At 33.1% G+C, this 21,235-nt stretch overlaps 1 protein-coding gene across 1 annotated transcript in view; it reads left to right on the top strand.

Moving 5' to 3' along the window:
• Positions 1-4,738: 4,738 nt before the first annotated feature.
• Positions 4,739-21,235, top strand: part of LOC118200325 (G protein-coupled receptor 83-like) — a 32,499-nt gene continuing 16,002 nt past the window's right edge. The window contains exons 1-2 of the mRNA XM_085819181.1: positions 4,739-5,549; positions 8,945-9,241. Of these exons, the coding sequence (XP_085675307.1) occupies positions 5,010-5,549; positions 8,945-9,241 (837 nt within the window). The 5' untranslated portion in view covers positions 4,739-5,009. The remainder of the gene's footprint in view (positions 5,550-8,944; positions 9,242-21,235) is intronic.

Consider the following 21,235-nt stretch of genomic DNA (forward strand, 5'->3'; position numbering starts at 1 on the left):
ACCGGGATTCGAATTCCCGACTTCCCGCGTCCAGCCGACACCACCGAGAGTTAAGACCAACGAGATAATTTTCTGTGGTGCCGGTCGAGCGCGATTCCAGTTACACCACGAAGGCATGCAGAGAGGAGGAAGAAAATACCTTATATATTCCCCCTTTTGAATGGATTAGGGGACCCACTCCTCAAATCCTGATGGTGACGAATTACCCTGCACCACCTTTTTAGTTCGGGCGCCATTTGTAAGGTCATTTGAATTTTTTTGTAACAAGGAAATCAAGTGCCCTCGCCGTGATTCAAACTCCGGACCTTTCGAATACACACCGAGCGTGCTTCCAGTTACCCCACGGAGGCATACAGAAAGGAGAGACAAGATACCTCATAAACTTTTACGCCATTTATTTTTTGGTTAAATTACATTATTAAATCCAAAGTTTTACAAATTAATTTTAAAAAGTTACAATTAATATAAGCAGGGTTGCCACGCTACCTGGAAAACCGGGAGAACCGGGAAAAGTCAGGGAATTCGAAAATTGACCAAAATATTCAGGGAAAAGTCAGGGAATTTAAGTATTTTTGTCAAAATCTGGAAAAGTCAGGGAAGTTCATACAACGATCCCGCCAAAAAAAGCGATTTTTGCGCCGACGTCGGAAGAGGTAACTTTTTTGGCGAATTATGTATCACGTGAATGTCATTCGGGTAGTTGGCATAGAGCCAATTTTCGCAGCTCCAATTTGATTGTCTTTTAGAAAGGCAAAGCAACTTTCCCGCAACATTTGGTTTCCAATATTCTCGAGAATCGCATGTGCAGTGCATGAACTAAAGAAAGTACCTGTTCTCGTATAAAACAAAATGGGTTTAATCCTAGTATACGGTACCGTGGAGGTTAGAATCAAAGAATATGTATTGTAAAGAAGGAAAACCTCTCTGCAACAGACGTGGCTGTGGCTCCGTTCCATCATAGAGGGAAAACAGCTGTGCATGTCTGATATATCTGTGGCCAAAGCTCGAAACCGGTGTCGAAGTTCGAAAGTCACGTTATCAAGAGTTCATAAAATGAATATCGTTTAAAATTTCTTTAACCACTTGCGCTAAAAAGACGTGCCACGCATGTCAAGATGCTTTTGTCTCAAACCGCGAGCGACGTGAACACCACGTGGATAAGCATTTATCGCAAAAATGAAAATAACGTGGTGCACACGTCGCCTAACAACGAGATTGTTTATTTCTCGAGTTACAGCTCTGGATTGCACTCGCAGATGCGGAGCGGCGTAAATGAGACACTTTACGGCTTGTTATATTGTAGCGCACGGCACCGCAACCGTGAAGTTTAGTCTTAGCGCAAGTGGTTAAACTCTGAAGGAAAAGAAAATATTTTTTGGCGCAAGTAAATTAATTCATGGATTAGTTATTTTCAGGGGGGAAAAAAAAAAAAAACTACGAAAATCCGTTTTTAAAATTATTGCGAAAAATCGTCCTTTGATAAAAACGTTTCTTCTTGGATTTTTCGCAATAATTTAAAAACGGATTTTCGTAGTTTTCTTTTTGTCAAAAAGCGTTTCTTCTTAACACGTGTTTCTCAATTTCCTGTACACATCGCGGAGAGGGAAATTCTGGCCGCCAGGTTCCGTCGCCAAATCCCTTGGCAAATTTTCCCTCCGCATTCTAGCGGCGTAATAGCATTTTACTTGTATGGAACCTTTTCTTCTTTACATAGACGTTCTTTGGTTAGATAATAATGGGATTTGGCGACATCTTGATGCGCAGTAAACGGGTCATTTTGGTCTTGGCGACAATTTTCAAAATCGTGCCAAAGCCTTACCGTATACTAGAATTTTACCGCAAAATCTTTTTAAACCTTTTTTTTTTTTTTTTTTTTTCTTTTTAATAAATACCATGCCACTTTGCAGTAAAATAAAAAAATAGTAATCAGTTATCTAGGCTAGCCATGTAATATAACTATATTCCCTAAAATATCGTTGATTATTCTAATTCAATTTTTATGTAATTATTTTTATGTTATTCGTATAATTTAATGTTGCTTCTTTCCTCTAAATTTATTTATTATTAGTAAATAATATTTCCAAATTTCAGGAAATTTTCTCTGGCATAATCCTGAAATTAATTATAGCAGTATGATGACATACCATCAAGAAATTTAATGCACATATTTTTTCCTTATGTATGCTGCGAAATAAATATAAAATACCTCAATTTATTAAAATAGATTTCTTTCTTTCGTTTAGCTGCAGAATGTCTGCAAAAAAAGCCTTATTTTATTCCAGATTGGGAAGATTCTAATCTCAATCTTCAGTGGAGAAAACAACAACTATTATAATTATATTTGTGTTTTCAAGTGTTAAGGTGCCTTTTAAGAACATACCTCACGCAAATTAAATTTACCTAAAATCTAACCTAACTATTTAGCATTGCGTTGTGATTTATAAGGACCGGATTAGCCTCGTGTTGAACTGGTGATGATCATGAGTAATAATTAAATAAAACATACATTTGTTATCCAATGTATATATCTTAAATGTTATTAAGTTTCTTAAGTGGAAAACTAAACAAAATTATCAAACAAAGTATACCAAGAATAATTAAGAATAAATGTCCTCTGGGATTTATTGAATAATAAGGTGAATTTGCTACACATTATAAGTAATACCATAATTAATTTACCTCTTAGAACAGCCAACGTACATTACGCGGATAGACTGGAATTTTCTTGAAACACACCTGGAAAACCTGGAAAAGTCAGGGAATTTCATTCTCCTGTTTGAGTGGCAACCCTGTATAAGTTACTGAAAATATATTAAAGATTTATTAAAAATTTAGGAAATCAAGTATATAGAATTCTGCAATTTTCTCATGTATTTTATAAATTTGTCTGCCATCCAGCTAAAACAGCAAATGCACATGTGCAAGCGTAATTTGTCCTTTTCTCCTTTTCTTTTGATGAATTCTTAGAGATGGCTGAAAGTAAAAGCAAATATAAAATTTATTAAAATTCTGATATGAAATTTCTGACGATTTGTCTTTTTCGCAGAGCATAAATTGCAGGAAATGATCGAAAATCGATCAAAATAAGAGAACTTATTATAATATACTATTTTGATTTATTTTTAAATCTCAAGATGCATGAATGTACTTTTTACTTTTCTCTCCATAACAGCAAAACATCCTCTTTTTTTTCTTTTTTTTTTTTCTGTGTAATTGTTTTATCTTTCGTTAATTATCTGATTGAAGTTTATATCATCAAAATAATTTTAAAAAGTACTGAATAATTATTTATGTCTTTAATTCTTTTCAGGAGAAAGAATTTTTCCGTTTCTGTAAAACAGATTGTTAAGAAAAAGGATGGGAAAAGTTCCCAAATGCGGGTAACTCACGATTTTAGTACGGAAACGTGAAATGAATATATTATTAAAAAGGAACGTCATGCTTCTAAGAAAAAAAGAGTCGTAATGATCTTTGATTTATAGTATACTTTATATTGAATAACATTGAAAACATTTGGTATTTTGTGTCATGATGATGCAATTACCTAATATTTACCAAAAAAATTAATAACTCCGGTTTAAAGAAACCAGTAACGAAACCAGAGTTGTGATAGGAAGTGTTATCTGAAAGAATTTATGATTAATTTCTTATGAATAATAGCTCAAAAACGCAACTTAAGCTGTATAACTTATATGTATGGAGAATGCATTTCTGTATCCTGCACAATAATACAGTGAGAACAAATAAATTTGCATAATTAAGGAGCACCTGGTTGTTTTAAAATTAATAGATGTTGAATATAGATTTCGTTTTAAAAATTAGTGTCTTATAGTGTTTCTTTTTAAAAGCAGACTCCGTAAATAAAATGAAAATGTACAAGAACTCATTTTTATTAAGCAACAGTTACTAATTTTCAGTATTTTGTACATTACAAAAGTAGGAAGTGAGTATTAAAGTTTTAATAACTTTATTGCTAAACTGTTTCAATAAGTTAAACAATAAGATGGATAGACATACAGCAATGCAATTTCATTGTTTACCCATTCTTGGGTAAATTTGCAACTGATATTCCAAACTGTAGCATTTGAAAAGAAAAAAAAAGATTAGATTTAATGCATTATGAAGACAAAAACACTGTACAATATATTCCATGCTCACTTAAAAACTTACTATTAGAAATGTTGCCTAGGAAGAAAATTTGAATAAAATATCTTTTAACAGGTATTTCTAGAAAAACTGCAGAAATAACAAATGATGTTCACAGATATTCCCAGCTTACAGAAATTGCAAATTCTATGAAAATATCTGAATTTTATTCACGCTCCATTTTCCCTAGAAATACTACTGGAATAAATTCTTTTTGCTGCAAGAGTGTTTCGTTAAGGAAGTTGAATTCGAAAAAAAAAAATTCATCCTCTTTCGCTGTCCAATGGAAACCAAATTTGTGCTCGAAAATGTTTCACTGAATTATAAATTTCTGCAAACAGTGAAATTCTAAAAGAGCTTATTTTCCTTTAAAATAGTACTACCCTGGAAAACTTTTGTTTCTTTAAATTTAAGAGAAACTTCATTCGCAAAACAAACTTTCGTAATAGCCAAAAATCTAATGCATTCTTCTACGTAATTAATCCATTAATGATAGAAGAAAAATATAAACATTTTCCCTACTTAATAATTTCATTGGTACTGTACATTTGACTGAAAAGGTTTGAGGAGATATCCTGAGAAAAGCTACAAATTACGTTTCACAAACGAAATATTTCATTAAGCTGAAATATCTGAAAATGCGTATTTAAAAATAAAATCTCTTCCAGATATCTTTTTCTGTTATGAAATATTTATATTCACTACTTAATTTCAATGGTATTGACTAATGGCTAGGAAGGAAGGCTTATAAGGAATTGCCTAATGACAATATTTAACAAAGGAACTGAAAGTCAAAAATATTACATGTTTGCATTACTTCCGCATGCTTAAACTTGCCAAACTCTAAGAATAAATCGTCCATTATGAATTCTACAGAAGCAGAATATGTAAAAAATCTAAGAGCACTAACATCGCTTTCTAAAAATTGGTACACTGGTTCATATCCTTACAGTCAAAATCTAACAAGAGCTCTAATATCCTTTTCTAATAATTGGTACAATAGTTCATTTTCTCACAGTCTGAATCTGCAGTTATCTAATTCTCAGATAGCCACTCGTGAAATTATCGTTATCATTTTCTATAGCATGGTGGTCGTAAGCAGCATATTTGGTAACTTTTTGGTGTGTAACATTGTAATTCGGAATCCAAGCATGCGAAGCGCCACATATGTTTTTATTGTCAACTTAGCTCTATCTGACCTCACGATGACTATCCTCAATATTCCATTCAACATAGCAAGAATACTTTTGAACAACTGGCCTTTCGGTGATTTCATGTGCTCTTTCGTACCTCTAGTGCAAGTGACATCAGTATATGTATCAACATTCACAATGGCATGTATAGCAATAGATAGGTACAGAATCATCAACAAGCCTCTAAGACCTCGAATACTGACTTCACAAGTAAGTTACTACTGATAGTAAGTTACTCCTATATTCATACTTGTCTTTCTCTATGGTAGTTTAGAAGACATTATAAAATGTTTATACTACATTTAACTATTTTTTTTAAATTTAACACGACTCTGTTTTCTCTCCAAAGTATAAGGTCCGTCAGAAAAATGTATATACATTTTAACAGATGGTATCTGCTTACTGGTTTCGAATTTGAATTATTTTTACAGTTATATAGTTTCGTCACAGGCTGATGAGGCTATGAGTTCGGAAAATTTTCCGAGGCGCCGGTGTAGGTGACTCTGTTACCTGATATCAATGGTTTAAAAAGATGAAATATTAATAATAATTGTACAATACATGCAGAAAAAAGACAAACTTATAGGAACAAAAATATTTAATGACACTCTAAAACATTCGAAAAACAAACTAATAGAAACCTTTAAGACGCTGAGTTTAAAATCAACGTCTTACCCCCCTCGTCGTTAATTCGTTGAAATTCATAATTGAGGGATCTAATCCTGTACTCCATTGCATAAAAGCCAGTATTTTTTATATCCAGACACTCCTCGGATTATTACATAAAATATTATAATGATGCCGGCACATTTATCAAAGTAAGCTAATGTTCGCCAAGATTAAGACCTTCACATGGATGCCTCGGCAGCCTTGAATGAAAGTTGATTTCTTCATGATTATACTGTAGAGCTATTAGGTTATCTGGAAGCAAGAGACTTGAAAAATGAGCAACGCCCTCGCCGGAAATCAAATTACGGACCTCTGGAATACGTGCCCAGCGTTCAGACCACTACACTACGAAGGCGGGGAGAAATGCCTTATATACTTCCCCTTTTAAAGCGAGACTTGGGGATTAGGGAACACAATCGCCAAATCCTGGTGGCGGAGAATAGTCATCCACCACCTTCTTTAGTTCGGGTGCCACTTGTAGAGCAATTAGGTTATTTGGAAGCAACAGACTTGAAAATTGAGCAACGCACTCGCCGTAAATCGAACCACGGACTTCTGGAATACGCGCATAGCGTGCAGACCACTACACCACAAAGGCACGCTAAGAAGGCGGGAGAAATACCTTATAACCCTAATCAGATGGGTGATAGCACACTTGTGCCTTTATGTTAGGACACCACTGTGTTTGAGCTAGCGACTGTCACCTTAAAAAGGGTGCAGGTACCTTTGCGCAATTTGACGACTGTTCGGCAAAACTGGCATCTCGGCAGCTTTGATGACGATTACCTTTCTCACGACGAACGCCATAATGATGCTCGCATCCTTGCGTTTACGTGCAATGCCCGCCCTTGGTGAAAAATGGACAACTTGAAAAGGTTATCGGTAATTTTTTCGAGTTGCCCGAGCCAGTTATACTAACTCCAACTGCCTCTGACTATGGTGCTTGCTTAACACATATTGGTTCTCTCAAAAATTGTAATATGTCACGTATGACATATGATAGTAAATCAAAATTGTTTGGGGGACCATGAAGTAGTGCAGAAAATCGGTTATGCTGGAGGTTCAAGAAATTACAGCAAAATACCTCGCATTACTAGTCCCCGCATGCACATTGACTAATGTTGTTTAAGCAACCCTTCACTGTTGTTTCATGTATCTGACCGCTAATGGCTACTACTCTGACACTTAGATCACTCTAAGTAACTGTGAAAGAAAGAAGATTATATTAAATCAAATTGTACCTATGATATGCATGATTATATTAACCTATAATTAAGTTAGGTACTAACACACAATATATAATTATCTTTCGTTAAAGTGTATAGTACATTTTTCTGACGAACACTGAGTTTAATAATTTTATGCAATATTATTAAATACAGTTATATTTTTCCAGAAAATTAGTTCGACATACTATTGTATAGAATTATAAAGGTGTATAAGAATCCATTCTGAATGATTTTAAGCTTCCTAACATTATGTATATGTAGAACCTCGGATGCTCAGAAAACAAATATTATAGTTTGATTACTTTACCAGTTTTAGGTTGGAAACAAATTTTTGAAAGATTTTTCCGACCATATACATATTTTGCCCTACGTTCTATACGTAAACATCTGAAATCTTTAGCACATCTAAAATCTTCCGTACGTCAACTTCTTTACAATAAATGGCAACCAGATTAGAATGATGAATTTACAGGCAGAAGAGTGTTTAATTTCATTTCAAAAATTTATATTCTTAAAGTGACATTCCAGAGCTCACACAATTCTTCACTGGACATGAAACATTTATGAGCTACCTTAACAGAATTGGTTTCATGGAAAATGATCTTGCATATGTGGCGAGATTGGCGAGCTCTGCCACTATGTAGCTGATTGCTCATTTACCTCCAACCACCATATCTGAAAGCCAGAAGGCTGACAGTTGTGAAGTACGAGCAATAAACATCTGCAAAAACAGACGCTGAGTCAGAATTCGTGGTTAGTTCGTGACCAACTAGAATGCTGTAGTAAACTGCTGCTGTAAGTGCTGCAAGCTCAGCTTAGAACACTGCATTGGCAGAATTTAGTTTTCGTGCCAGGTAAATAGGTAAATAGCTCTAGAGTGCTTTGCCGTTACCTAATAAACCAAAAACCAAATCCATGCTTTCAGTAGCACAAGGAGACAAAACTGATCAATTAATATCTCCAGCCACACTGTAATGTTTTGTGACTAGTAAAACAACATGTTCAGCTATATCTAGCTATTGCACGTTCTTGTTAACTTAATATTGTACATTTTTCCTCCTTAATGAGAAATCTTTAAATATTTGTATTGATTTCATCTACATATATCTACTTGTATCTACACCTTGGCGTTATATTTGTATGCTCAGTTTATGCTATAAACACTGTAATAGCAGTGTCCTCCACCTCGTACTTTCCCTCCTTGTTTCGGTCCCTCTTTCAATATTCTCGAGCCAATTACCGGAGGATATTGAATTAAGCTGTATTTTTTTTTCATTCCATCGACGGGATCTAACAGACTGATGAGCACCTAACCCAGTTCTCTGGATGGCGAAATAAAAAGAAAGCTGAGGTTTTCTTATGTATTTAGTATTTAGTTTTACTTTTGATTTTTTCTTGGCGCTGATCGTATGACTAGGTTTCTCAAACGAATTTATGAGATAACCTTGAAATTTAAGGTGGAAAATAGCACATTATTCCTCATGACAGCTTAGTATTCCATAAAATACGACCGAAATCTTGTTGTATTTGTTTACACATGGCAAATATAAAGTATCATTTTCAACTTTCATTTGCAAAGTTTATCTGCTTCATATTCGGTCTAGAACAGCAATGTAATATAACTCTGCTCTCGAAACATAAAAAGTTGTAAACTACTGCAATTGAGTTAAAATACTATTTCCTAATTTATGTTTTATTTTATTACAGGCTCTAATTGTAACCGCTTGTGTATGGCTGCTGGCAGTCCTGTTGTCCCTTCCACATGCTATCTTCAATAAAGTGCAGCCTGTTTTCACTTACAGAATCCTCATTCGATGTCGATCCGTTTATCCCGAGAACTTACAGCATTGGATCACGCTAATGATGGTGACTACGCAGTATATTTTACCATTATCCATAACAGGAATCGTTTATTGGCGTATTGTGGTTCAAGTATGGACTAGAAATGCTTTAGGAGTAGTCACTGAAGAGCAAATGATTACACAAGCGAAAAACAAGCGAAAGGTGGTAGTGATTTTTTTCATATTAATTAAGATTTTAAATTTTCCCCTTCAATTCAAATGCAGCCACTTTCTAACAAAACTCACACCTCAAATTCAAAACATTGAATTACAACTGCAAATTGATTTACAAATACAAATTGATTTACAAATACAGCAATGTTGTCATTGCACCTACATGTAATTCAGTATCAATTAAAATGAATGCTGCAGAAGACTTATTATTTAACCCTTTCGCCGTCCTCTCCTGTCCGCGAAAATTTCTCCCCAGCGGCCGTCTGATCTTCGTAGCGTGTAATGTTGTTTTCTCTGTACATCATAACTTTCCATACATGACTTTCGTAGTGGATGAATGTCAATGAATATTAAGTAAAATTATAAGGAAATCAAGCATAATGGAAAAATAATAATATCTCTGCTTATGTCTAACAGCAGGCTAATTTGATAACATCTGATCCAGGCGGTCCACTCCTCCCATTTGGTTGTTGTAATCTTTCAGAATTATTGTTTTTTTTTTTTTTTTTTTTTTTTTTTTTTTTTTTTTTTTAAACAGTTCTTTTCCGTGTTCCAACATCAATCATCGAGTTATTATGGACCGTACTCATCAAACGTATATCCTTCTCGTCTTTCCAATTCACAACTTCATTTTTTCTCGTCTCATATTTGAGTAGACGTTGAAGCTATCTCTCACTGTAGAAGAACGCTTGAGGCGCGTTGCGGCCACCCTGCGGAAGTTTCACTTGAACGCGCTAGACGCGTTACGGACGACAAAGAGGTTAAATATACTCTATTTGAAAGTACAACTTGCGAAGTCTTCTACAGTACGATAGTTTTAAAAATAGTCTTTCTCTGAGCAAACTTCAGAATGAATTGGTCTGCATGGGAAGTTGGTAATGAATCACTGAAACCAGGGACCATCTGAAAAAAAATTTTATATAATGAGATTTTTTGCAGCGACTAATTCACATAAATCATTTCTAGGAAAAGACTAGTATTTCTGATAGCATAAGTAAATATTATTAATATTCAACAGGATCCCTATAAGACTATCTCTATATTAAACCGAAAATATCTAGAACCTATGATTTCTACGTTCTCAGAAAGGATTTACCTTATGATTTCCACGTTCTTAGAAAGAGTTTACCTATGATTTCTACGTTCTTAGAGAGGATTTACCTTATGATTTCTACGTTCTTAGAAAGAATTTACCTATGACTTCTACGTTCTTAGAAAGAATTTACCTATGATTTCTACGTTCTTAGAGAGGATTTATGATTTCTACGTCCTTAGAAAAGATTTACCTTATGATTTCCACGTTCTTAGAAAGAATTTACCTATGATTTCTACGTTCTTAGAGAGGATTTACCTTATGATTTCTACGTTCTTAGAAAAGATTTACCTTATTCCTTTTAATTTTTTCAAGATGTTCTACTTATAACTATGAACATCGACAGCCTTTTAAGATTCATTTTAGTGAAATAAATAGGCTTGCAGTCCTAATAATGCTAAATAAACTAAACCTACGAAAGTAACTTTCAAAATTAGCATACTATAGAATCTGCCTTGTATACGTTAAAGTTATAACATCTCGTATTCTTAGGTAACATAAACTGTTTGAACCGTCTTAAGACTTGGAACAGGTGAGTTATCACAATGTCTTGTAAAGTACGTACCACAGCAACAGGTAGAGGGTAAAAATAACCCTTTTATTTTTTAACTCAAATAAAATGTTAACAGAAGGTACCTCTCGTAATTACAGAAGCCAGTATTTATGGCGTAAATCACAGGTAATAAATTGACTTAACTAAGTGAAATGTAAGTTAGCTTAATAGCTATACAAATAGTGTAACGCACAAGTTTGACCTAAGGTCGGAGAGACAAGCTTAATGGAAAGAACAATGCAACGCCGCAGAATACTGCTTTTAAGAGAATCAAATTAGCAACTTGGCCTTCAGTAGGCAGAATATGCTTTGATTCTACTCTCTAAACCAGTGGTGCCCAACCTTTAGCCTTTCGCGAACACATTTTGGCCTATCGCAAGCACATTTCCAAAATATCAACATTTTTGTTAAACATATTTCCAATCTTATGTGATAAATCTGAAATATTGATTTCGGCAGATGGGTTTGAGATGAATAATAATATTGGTTGAACTTTATGGAAATCAGAGAAGTGGACTTCAAAATTATTTTTCAGTGCATTTAGGTTTTCCGAGTATTTCTCTGTTTCAATTGTCTTGTGGTTATTAATATGGCTTGATAAATTCTGAAAATGGGTGAAATTTTTTTCTTTCGTCTGATTTATCCACAAATTTAACTTTATCTGAAAAGCAGTTATAGTCCCAGTCAATTGAAAAAGGGTTTTTTTTTCTTTTTCCTGGAGATCTTCGTTCAGTTTGATCAGTTTAGCTGCTACATCCGTGAGAAAAAACAGATCGGATAACCAATTATTACCGTTCAATTCTTTATAACTTTCGCTTCCGGATTTCCAAAACTGTTTTATTGGCGAAAGAAGTTCTACAAATCGTTGAAGTACTTTTCCCCTGCTGAGCCTTCTAACATCGGAATGAAGCAATAAGATTCCATGTTCGCTATCAAGTTCATCAGTCAGCAATCAGTTATTTTATAACGCCTTGCAAGATATCTCTTATGACTATAAATTCTTACCATATTTTAATAATTAAGAAATATAAATGAATGGTTATTTTTTAAATATTTTTTGTTCATAGCACCTAATCGGGCTGGCGAGCACATGCAAAATGATCAGCGAGCTCACTTGTGCTCGCGAGCACAAGGTTGAGCACCGCTGCTCTAAACAGTACTTTTAAATACTGTCTCCTTTCTAACTCATTTGAATGCCATGCGAGATAGAAACTGACATTCTGGAAGGAAAATGTGAAGTAAGAAGGACAGGAAAGCAGTTTAACATAAAATAACTGGTTAATAAACTAAACGAGACCATCCCCTACCCGAAAAAAAATCTGAACTGTTTCAAATTTTAAATTACGTTCAAAAAGGCGTTTTTTTAACATTTTGTGTGTTACCTTTATTTATTAAATATCATGTTCTTCGCACTTAAACCATAAACTTCAGTTCAAGAGCAATATCGAAAAATAATTTTAAATTGAGCATATCTTTAGAATTTCCGATAACAGTCTCACGCTCGGGAGACAATTTATTTTTAATTTTTTTTTTTTTTTTTTTTTTTTTTTTTTTTTTTTTTTACAACGTTGCCATTGCTCGCTTTGAAATCCTCGAGTTTGTTTATAAAAAATTCGTTAAAGTTTTATAAGATATGAAATCGATAATAAAACAAATTCCAAATTTCAAATTCGGGCTTCCAGATGGCCATATTCGCAGTATGATTACGTCATTCAAAATACGATGGCTCTAGGTGCCGTTGTTTTATCACAATGAGAGAAGCATACATACATTTATATAGATTCTTCATTATTTAATTTCTTCAAATGTAATACAGGGCGATAACATTTGGTGGCAACAGTTCGAAAAATGAAACGACATTCAGAGTGAGTCGACGCAAAATCGCAAAACGAAAACAATACAATAGTTCCTCAGGGACAGAATTCCTTTGGACAAATAAATAAATAAAGGTAGAAGAAAAGGAGAAAAAGAAAAGAATACAAAGAAATTTCATTCCACTCGTTAACTAATTAGTTCTTTAATTTTTGTAGTCTTAGATACATGTGAAGGTTACACTAGTAAAACGGCAGTTTCAGTTTCTCTAAATATTGAAGAAAATATAGATAATTAAAGATAAAACATACGCGAAAACTTAATAAATAACTAAAACACCTTTGATGCTAGAAATTTCATTGAAGGGATTTTTCCGAAAAGTTTTGGAACGTTACGTTATATTACGTTAATCCACCAAGTATTTATCACCTACTGCTTTAGCAAGTGTTACCTTAGCAACAACGCTGTATGTTAACACATTCGTGACCGAAAACTCATAGGTCATCAGTGACCAATATCATTGAAGGTCTTCAGTAACATTGGATATTACGTCCTTCATACCATTTAATTTTAATAATTTATCTAAATTTTCTGCATTTTCTTACACCAGAGAGTTTATGGACTGATCACCAGTAAATTCATTGGTGACTATATCTTTCAGTTACGATATAATTGTAATTAAAAGGGGTAGGGTACGAACTACGCCAAATTTGATCGAAGATACCCGTACCCTCTTATTTAATCCACGAACTGCGCGACGTTTCCTGTCCCCTATTTCTTTCCCAAGAAGATTGGGTGCTACAAAAAGTCATTTATCGCCATTAATGGGACATTCTATTGAGAACGACCTTTATTTTCGTTTATCAATATTGTAAAATTGTGCATGCAAAACAAATATTAATTTAAAATCTGGCGTGTGCTAAAGTAAAAATAAATTTCTTTTACACTCATTTTAAAGTTTAATGATGCTTAAAGGAATGATGAGCCAGATCTTTTTTATTCTCTGTAAGAATTAAAAACTTTCGATGTTGCAGATTTTAGTCGCTGATATATATATATCAGTTTTGAATAGTAAAATTGATAGATTAATGACATACACAAAACTGATACATAATCAACCTATCAAATGTCAGATTTGTAGCGCACCTTAAATAAGTTTCTTATCTAGATAAATATTAACAAATCTTCTTAGATAGCAGAATGGTTTTAACTTTCAAATTTACGATTTTAGGTAAACAGTTCTAATTTAATGAAAAAAATTCTCTTTATTAAATCTAAAAACTGGACGTCTTAAGTCGTTCTAAATTCACTCTAATATTATTGCAATATATTCCCGTATTAAGCTTTCCATTTTTAGTCATTGAAGTTATTTTAAGGTTATTTAACTTTGTTACAAATTCCATATTTTAATACTAGAAACTTTTAAATATTTATTCTGTTTTCCACCTGATGTACGTTGGCATACATTTAATTTCTAATACACATTTAATTAATAAATTAATAATTATGATCCTCAGTAGAATTTTCATAATTAACACACACACACACACACACAAAAAAAAAAAAAAAAAAAAAAAAAAACTCCCTTATATTTATATCTTAATTTTCAGTTCCCTTTTAATTCATTCCTTTTTCTCATATTGTTGCACTGTACTCAAGTTTTCATATGTAGAATTTATATACTACTTTGTATTGTATTAATGCGAATTTATATTTAAATGATAATTTTTACAAATTCTTGCATCACAACTCTAGTTAATAGAAGATGTTTCTAACACCTTGGCAAAGCTTAATCTTCAGCATGTAGCTTATTTTCTAACCTAGTTTCAGGCTGAATTATTTGTAAAATTAATTACTTGAAATTATTTGTTAACAATGATGGTCGCTAAATCACGCTAATAATATTTCTAACTGTCGTAATTTATAATGCAACGATTTCGTGTGATTTATATTATTCATTTATAATTTTTTCAGCAGTATTGAAATTAATAGCATATACTGATAATATTATACATTTAGATTACAGTGTTTTAGATTTCCATTGCCTTCTTCATTGATGCTTTTATGCTACATTCCTAATATTTCATAATGGCATACTTATTTGTATGGCATACTTATCTATGTTTAACTCATTCACCAAACATGTTAATCTATATTTCAGCCCACTTTTGTTTTTACATGTGCTGTATCTTCTACTTTCTTTAATATATTGTTCAGCTTAATTTCGAAAGATCTTACGATCAAGCGGAAAAGTCTCACTAAACATTGGTAGCTCGAAGTCTCACTAAATATTGGTAGCTCGATCCGAGTTTCTAATCCCAGAGATCCTCCAGCTGAGATCCTCCAGATGAAGTAAAAATACTTTTTAAATTTATTCTTTAAAAATATTGCAAAAATTTTCACCTTAGCATATCTTTTTACAAGTACCTCTAATAAGAAAAAATAACGAAAGAAATTAACTCGGTTTCGGTGATTGATACCTCGGTGGAAATTATATGTAACATTTTTCCAAAAGCATAGAGTTTATATGGATATCAATAAATTAAGGATTATTTCTCCACCTAATTTTCTTAACATGTTTATTCCAGAATTTTCTTTTCACACTGTAGCGCTTAACTTTATGAGTTTTCTATAACCATTCAATTTCTCTAGCCATGGCAACTTTGCATACCCTCTAACAAGTTGTTATATTTTTAACCTCTGTATTTTAATTCCTGTTGACTATCAGTACATTATTCACTTGTTTCACAAGTGCAACTTTTATTTTATACGCAAATCTACGTAAAATAGCATTAAAACTTCAGTTATGCTGAGCTCCTCATCGATTGCTTGTTTTAGATTGAATGAAATTAAGCTTAATGTTACTGTTAATTATCTTGTTATTAATTTAATTATACATTTCTAATTAATTATATGTTCAAATATTTCCAAGTACGAGGGCTATCCAGAAAGTAGATTACGTTTTGCAATAAAAAAATAAACAAAGTATAGGAAACAAATTTTATTATATACAGATGAAAGCCACACTCAAATACTATTTTTCTACATAGTCACCATACAAATTAAGGCATTTATCGTAGCGATGTACGAGCTTGGAAATTCCTTCGTCGAAAAATTCGGCCGCCTGCGCCTTCAACAACTTCGTTACCTCTTCTTGCAGCTGTGCGTCGTCATCAAAACGCTGCATAGCCAGCCACTTCTTCATTGCTGGGAATAGGTGGAAGTCGCTCGGTGCCAGGTCGGGACTGTACGGCGGATGAGGAAACAACTCCCACTTAAAAGATTCAAGAACTTTACGAGTGACATTTGCCGTGTGGGGCCGGGCGTTGTCGTGAATCAACAAGATCTTAGAGCTCAACATTCCTCTGCGCTTGTTTTGAATTGCTCTTCTGAGTTTTTGGAGAGTTTGGCAATACCTTTGAGAGTTTATTGTAGTGCCTCTTTCCAGGAAGTCCACCAAAATTACACCTTTTCTGTCCCAAAAAACAGTCGCCATCATCTTCCTTGCCGACATTGTTTGCATGCATTTCTTGGGTTTTTGGGGAGAACTTGTGTGCCCCCACTGCATTGATTGCAATTTCGTTTCACAGTTCACATGTTTCACCCATGTTTCGTCACCAGTAACGATGCGATCGAGTAAAGAGTCACCATCCTTATGGTAAGCGTCCAAAAAGTTCAACGCTGCAGCCATTCGCTGATTTTTGTGGTCCTCTGTCAAGATTTTTGGAATCCATCTTGCACAAAACTTGTGGTAACCAAGCTTTTCGCTGATGATTTCGTGCAACAAACTTCGCGAAATTTGTGGAAAACTCAAAGAAAGTTCCGTTATTGTGAAATTTCGATTTTCACGGACTTTAGCATCGACTTTTTTGAGAAGTTCGGCGGTCACTATGCTGGGTCTCCCACTTCGATCTTCGTCGTGAACATTGGTTCGGCCATTTTGAAATCTTATGACCCACTGACGCACTCCACCTTCAGTGATAATGTTGTCCCCATACACTTCACGAAGCTGCCGATAGATTTCTATCGGTTTACAGTTTTTTGCAGTCAGAAACCTTATTACTGAGCGCACCTCGCAGCTCGCGGGATTTTCAATTAACGCAGACATTTCAAACCGTCACAGTATCTGAACGGAGCACAGCACGAACCTCTCACTAGCACGGCTAGATGCAGACTGAGCTGCGCAACGCTCTGACCCCAAGATGGCCGCGCTAGCCCCGCCCCTAGCGGACACAGACGGAAACGTAATCTACTTCCTGGATGGCCCTCGTATATTACTCAAACTTTTGCATCCCAATTTTTAATTTTTGGTTAAAAAAATAAACTTTTATTTATTGAGAGGCCTGACTGATTATATTAATTTGCAGTAATGTTTATCTAATTCCTTTCTTCTAGATAAATTTTAGAAAAAACTTCTTAGCATAATAATTTAAATTTATTTACAATTTATACGTCAGTGTTCCAAATGCATAGTAATGTTGTTATAATAGATTTCATGCTAAGCTTTTTTTAATTTAACTAAATTTAATTTCTGCAAACATTTACATGATTACTTTAATCAACAAAAAATATTTTTAGCACACTTTAACACACTTTGATATGAAATAATTTTTTGCGCGCTTGTGAACTCTATTAAATTTTCCAGTCTAGTTCAGACATCTTGACTATTATTGATGTAATTTATTAAAAATATAATTTGTATGCTTTATAATTATTTAAGTTATGATATTATTATAATAAATGGAAGATGTTTGTAATGCTAATATGTATGTTTACCAATACCTTTTAATTTCTTTGTTAGCTCTCGCATTTATTACTGTTATTCAAGTAATTAGCCTGCTTGTTAGATAGTTTTTTACTTGGTCTTGTGATGTGTAATTCTATTTATTTATTTTTATTTTCCTCTTGGCTACAATTGGCTTCGAAAAGTTAAATTGTAACCCTGTAGGCAGCAGGGGGAAGAAATTCTGATCGGCGCAGTTGGACTATAGCAGGACCCGGGGGCATATAAGCAAAATGTACACTGCTAGGACAACGGCTTGAATTTGGCCAATGACTGTCCAGATGAGGGTTACCATTAACTCCGCCCACATGAGTGATGTCATATTTCTGACGTTTGTTTACATTCTAACTGTTCGGAGTTACGAAGTGCGTTTTTTGAATGTACATTTAGTTTTTCGGATGCGTATATATCTGTATATAACGATTTAATGTTTGTTTCGGAATATTAAGGATTATTCTACTGTTCCAATACAAAATTCGATCTATTCAGATGGAAGTTACTGATGGCTGGAAGATACATGTAAAGTGTGGTTTACAAATTATTCTGCATATTGATAATCAGAAACTTTTAAGTGATAACGACTTAAATCATCTAATATATAAAATGTACCTGCGGGAATTAAACCAAGTGAAGTTAATGTTAAGTTAGTGAATCCAAATGCTATTTTGTGTCAGTAATTAATGCAGTAAATATTTTGAATCAAAATGCCACCAGTAACTATTGCAATGAATTGACATAGTGTGTGTCAAGAAATCCTTAAAATACATTTCATATATATCTCTCTGAATATTTACAACATTATTAACTGTGCTTTGATTAAGAAATCAATATGCTTTACAGGATTCAATATGCTTTCTTAGAAATAAACTTCATTTCAATATTAGAACGTAAAGAGTATAAAAGATGAAAAGTGTGTCCACTCTAATAAACATATTGAAATGTAATTTAGCTGTGAAACTACTGAAGTTAAATGATGAACATGTTATTTCATAAGAACTGAATATATTTAAGATATGCTACCAGCTTTGATATTTCAAGACTGTTGGATATGCTTATCTATGAAGATTAAATTACTATTAACTGACAAATTATGGTTCTGGTAAAGCATATATCATATCTGGAATCTTAGAGAGGAAGTTCATTGTTTTTCAGAAATGTAAAGAAAATAATACTGAATAACTATAAGTGCTTAATGTAATAGACCTACTGAAATCTAATTTAGCTATAAAACTGCAAATGCTAAAGATGCTGAACATAATTTAGCAAGAACTGAATTTAGTAAGATATGTTACCAGTAATGATATTTCAAGACTATCGAAAATGTCTAACAATGAAGTATCATTACCTGTTCTAAAGTGTAACGCTGAACTGAATAAGTATACTTTTATTTCCAGGAAACATACCTTCAAGTGAATTGCTTTAATTAATCAAATTCAATTAAAAATAATCACTATTAACTGACATTATAGTTCTGGTAAAGCATATATGATATTTGGAATTTTCATTGTTCAGTATGCATTCTTAGAAAGGAAGTTCATTGTTTTTTTTTAAATGTTAAGAAAATAATAGTGAATAACTGTGTATGTAATAGACGTACTGAAATCTAATTTAGTTTTAACACTGCAAATGTTAAACGATGCTGAACATAATTTAACAAGAACTGAATTTAGAAAGATATGTTACACCTATTTCAAGAATATCGAAAATGCCTAACAATGAGTTATCATTACGTGTTCTAAGGTGTAATGCTGAATTGAATCCAATAAGTATACTTTTATTTTCTGGAAACATACCTTCAAGTGAATTGTGTGAATGTGTGTTTATAGTTATTTACATTTAGTTAAATGCAGTAAAACTTACATAAGCCAAAACTGAATGTATTAAAAAAAATAACTTAAAGTTGTATTTCGAATTTTACATTTTGTCGTATTAAAGATTACCTGGATTTCCACTGATGGTTGGACTTGATAAAATATGTCTTGCACCGACAATTTTTTTTTTTCTGAGAAAAAGCATTTCATATTGATTTTCTGTGCCATTTTTGTGCAATTCTGAGATTTTTTTAAAGTGAAAATAAGTCGATGTGTACATGGATACCGAGTATGTGCAATTCTTAAAAACGTGTCAAGCAGTGGGGGATTCTGCACTTTACCCGAAATTCTATCGCAGAGTTTTCATCATGTGCATTTCCCAAATTGTTAAATCCATAGGATATCAAAAAAGAATTAAAAATTAAACTAGTATTTCAATGGCGTCTAAAGAAATATAGAACTATTATAAACTTGCGCAATCTGAAACCAGCACGTACGCTAGGTTTGGCACGCTGTTAAATGAGCGTGTTTGCTAGATTTGGCGCTCTCGCACATACATTTTCGCTGCAATTTGTTATAGGCCCTCAAAACGGAATAGTACCGGACTTTCTAAGGGAAAATGGCTCATATACACTTTACACATGGAGAAAACCACGAAAACGCCCATGCAGTCAGCCCGTTCGCTGGATTCGAACCTCAATCTCTCTCTATATATATTGAAACAACTTATATATTATATATGTATGAGCCATGCATCAACTCATGGCAATTGAAATTGAATTGTTAGTAAGCAATTAATGATAATAAAATGCATTACTGATGTATCTAATAAGATGTATTATTGATGAAAGTACATGAAATTAATCAAAACTGCAAGATATCTGGTTAAAAGGTACTATTCTATTTTCGGAGCCAGATTTTGTATGGATGTATGTATTCATGTTACGTGTGTGTATGCACATACACTTATACACACGTTGAACACTGAGTTCGAATCCAAGCAAATTGTTTGGCGTCATGAGTGTTTTCGTGGTTTTCCCCATTTGTAAAGTCTATACCAGCCAGTTTCCTTTAGAAAGTCCTCCACAAAGACATCCCTTCCCACAGGCAGATAGACCTAGTGTACTTTGCCGTACTAAACTAAAATGAAACCCAAACCACTCGTGGATACATACATACATTGCATGTCTGAATCCTGTCCAGATAACAGAAAAGTATCGGTTAAAATTGAGCTTTTAAAGATATGTGAAAAGAGTTTTGAATTAAAATCCAGACTATAATTTCATTGTCTTGTAATAAATACATTGGACTTAAGATTGCACTGTAACTATTTAATATGAATTCCACTAAGCTGTCAATAATGCTTTATACTTACATTAAGTACTGAAATCAAGATCAGAATGTTATGAATTAGTATTATTGTTCGCATAAGTGCTTCAAATTTAGAAGTCCATTCTATTATCAATAATTTAATATTCATTTTTAATAAACAAGAACAATATGATACTAATTATTACATTTATTTATTTACAAGTTCTATAAATTGCAATAATTTCCTTTTCCAATATCTTCTTTCGCAAAATACTTTGTCTATAATTCCTTTTTTAAATGTTAATTTCTCTTCATCATAAGTAAAATATATGCACACATTATTGATGAAAAATTATTTAATTAAAATGTTCAAAGTATATGTTACAGAAAACAAACATATTGATGTCTATAATACATTTATTAAAACTTATTTATTTATTATACTAAAATAATCAAATTCTCAGATTAATAGATAGAGTTTGAAAAGCAGAGGTCTAAGAAATTGTGTAATATTTATTTACATAAGAATGACTGTATATACATAATGATCACAAGTTGTCTTTTACTCAGACATTTCATGCTAACCTGTTTTTATTGCATTCGAGTTTTAAAAATAAATA

The sequence above is a fragment of the Stegodyphus dumicola genome, chromosome 6 (assembly GCF_044657685.1).
Source record: "Stegodyphus dumicola isolate Sdum_Otavi_A_Nest chromosome 6, ASM4465768v1".
Lineage (NCBI taxonomy): Eukaryota > Metazoa > Arthropoda > Arachnida > Araneae > Eresidae > Stegodyphus > Stegodyphus dumicola.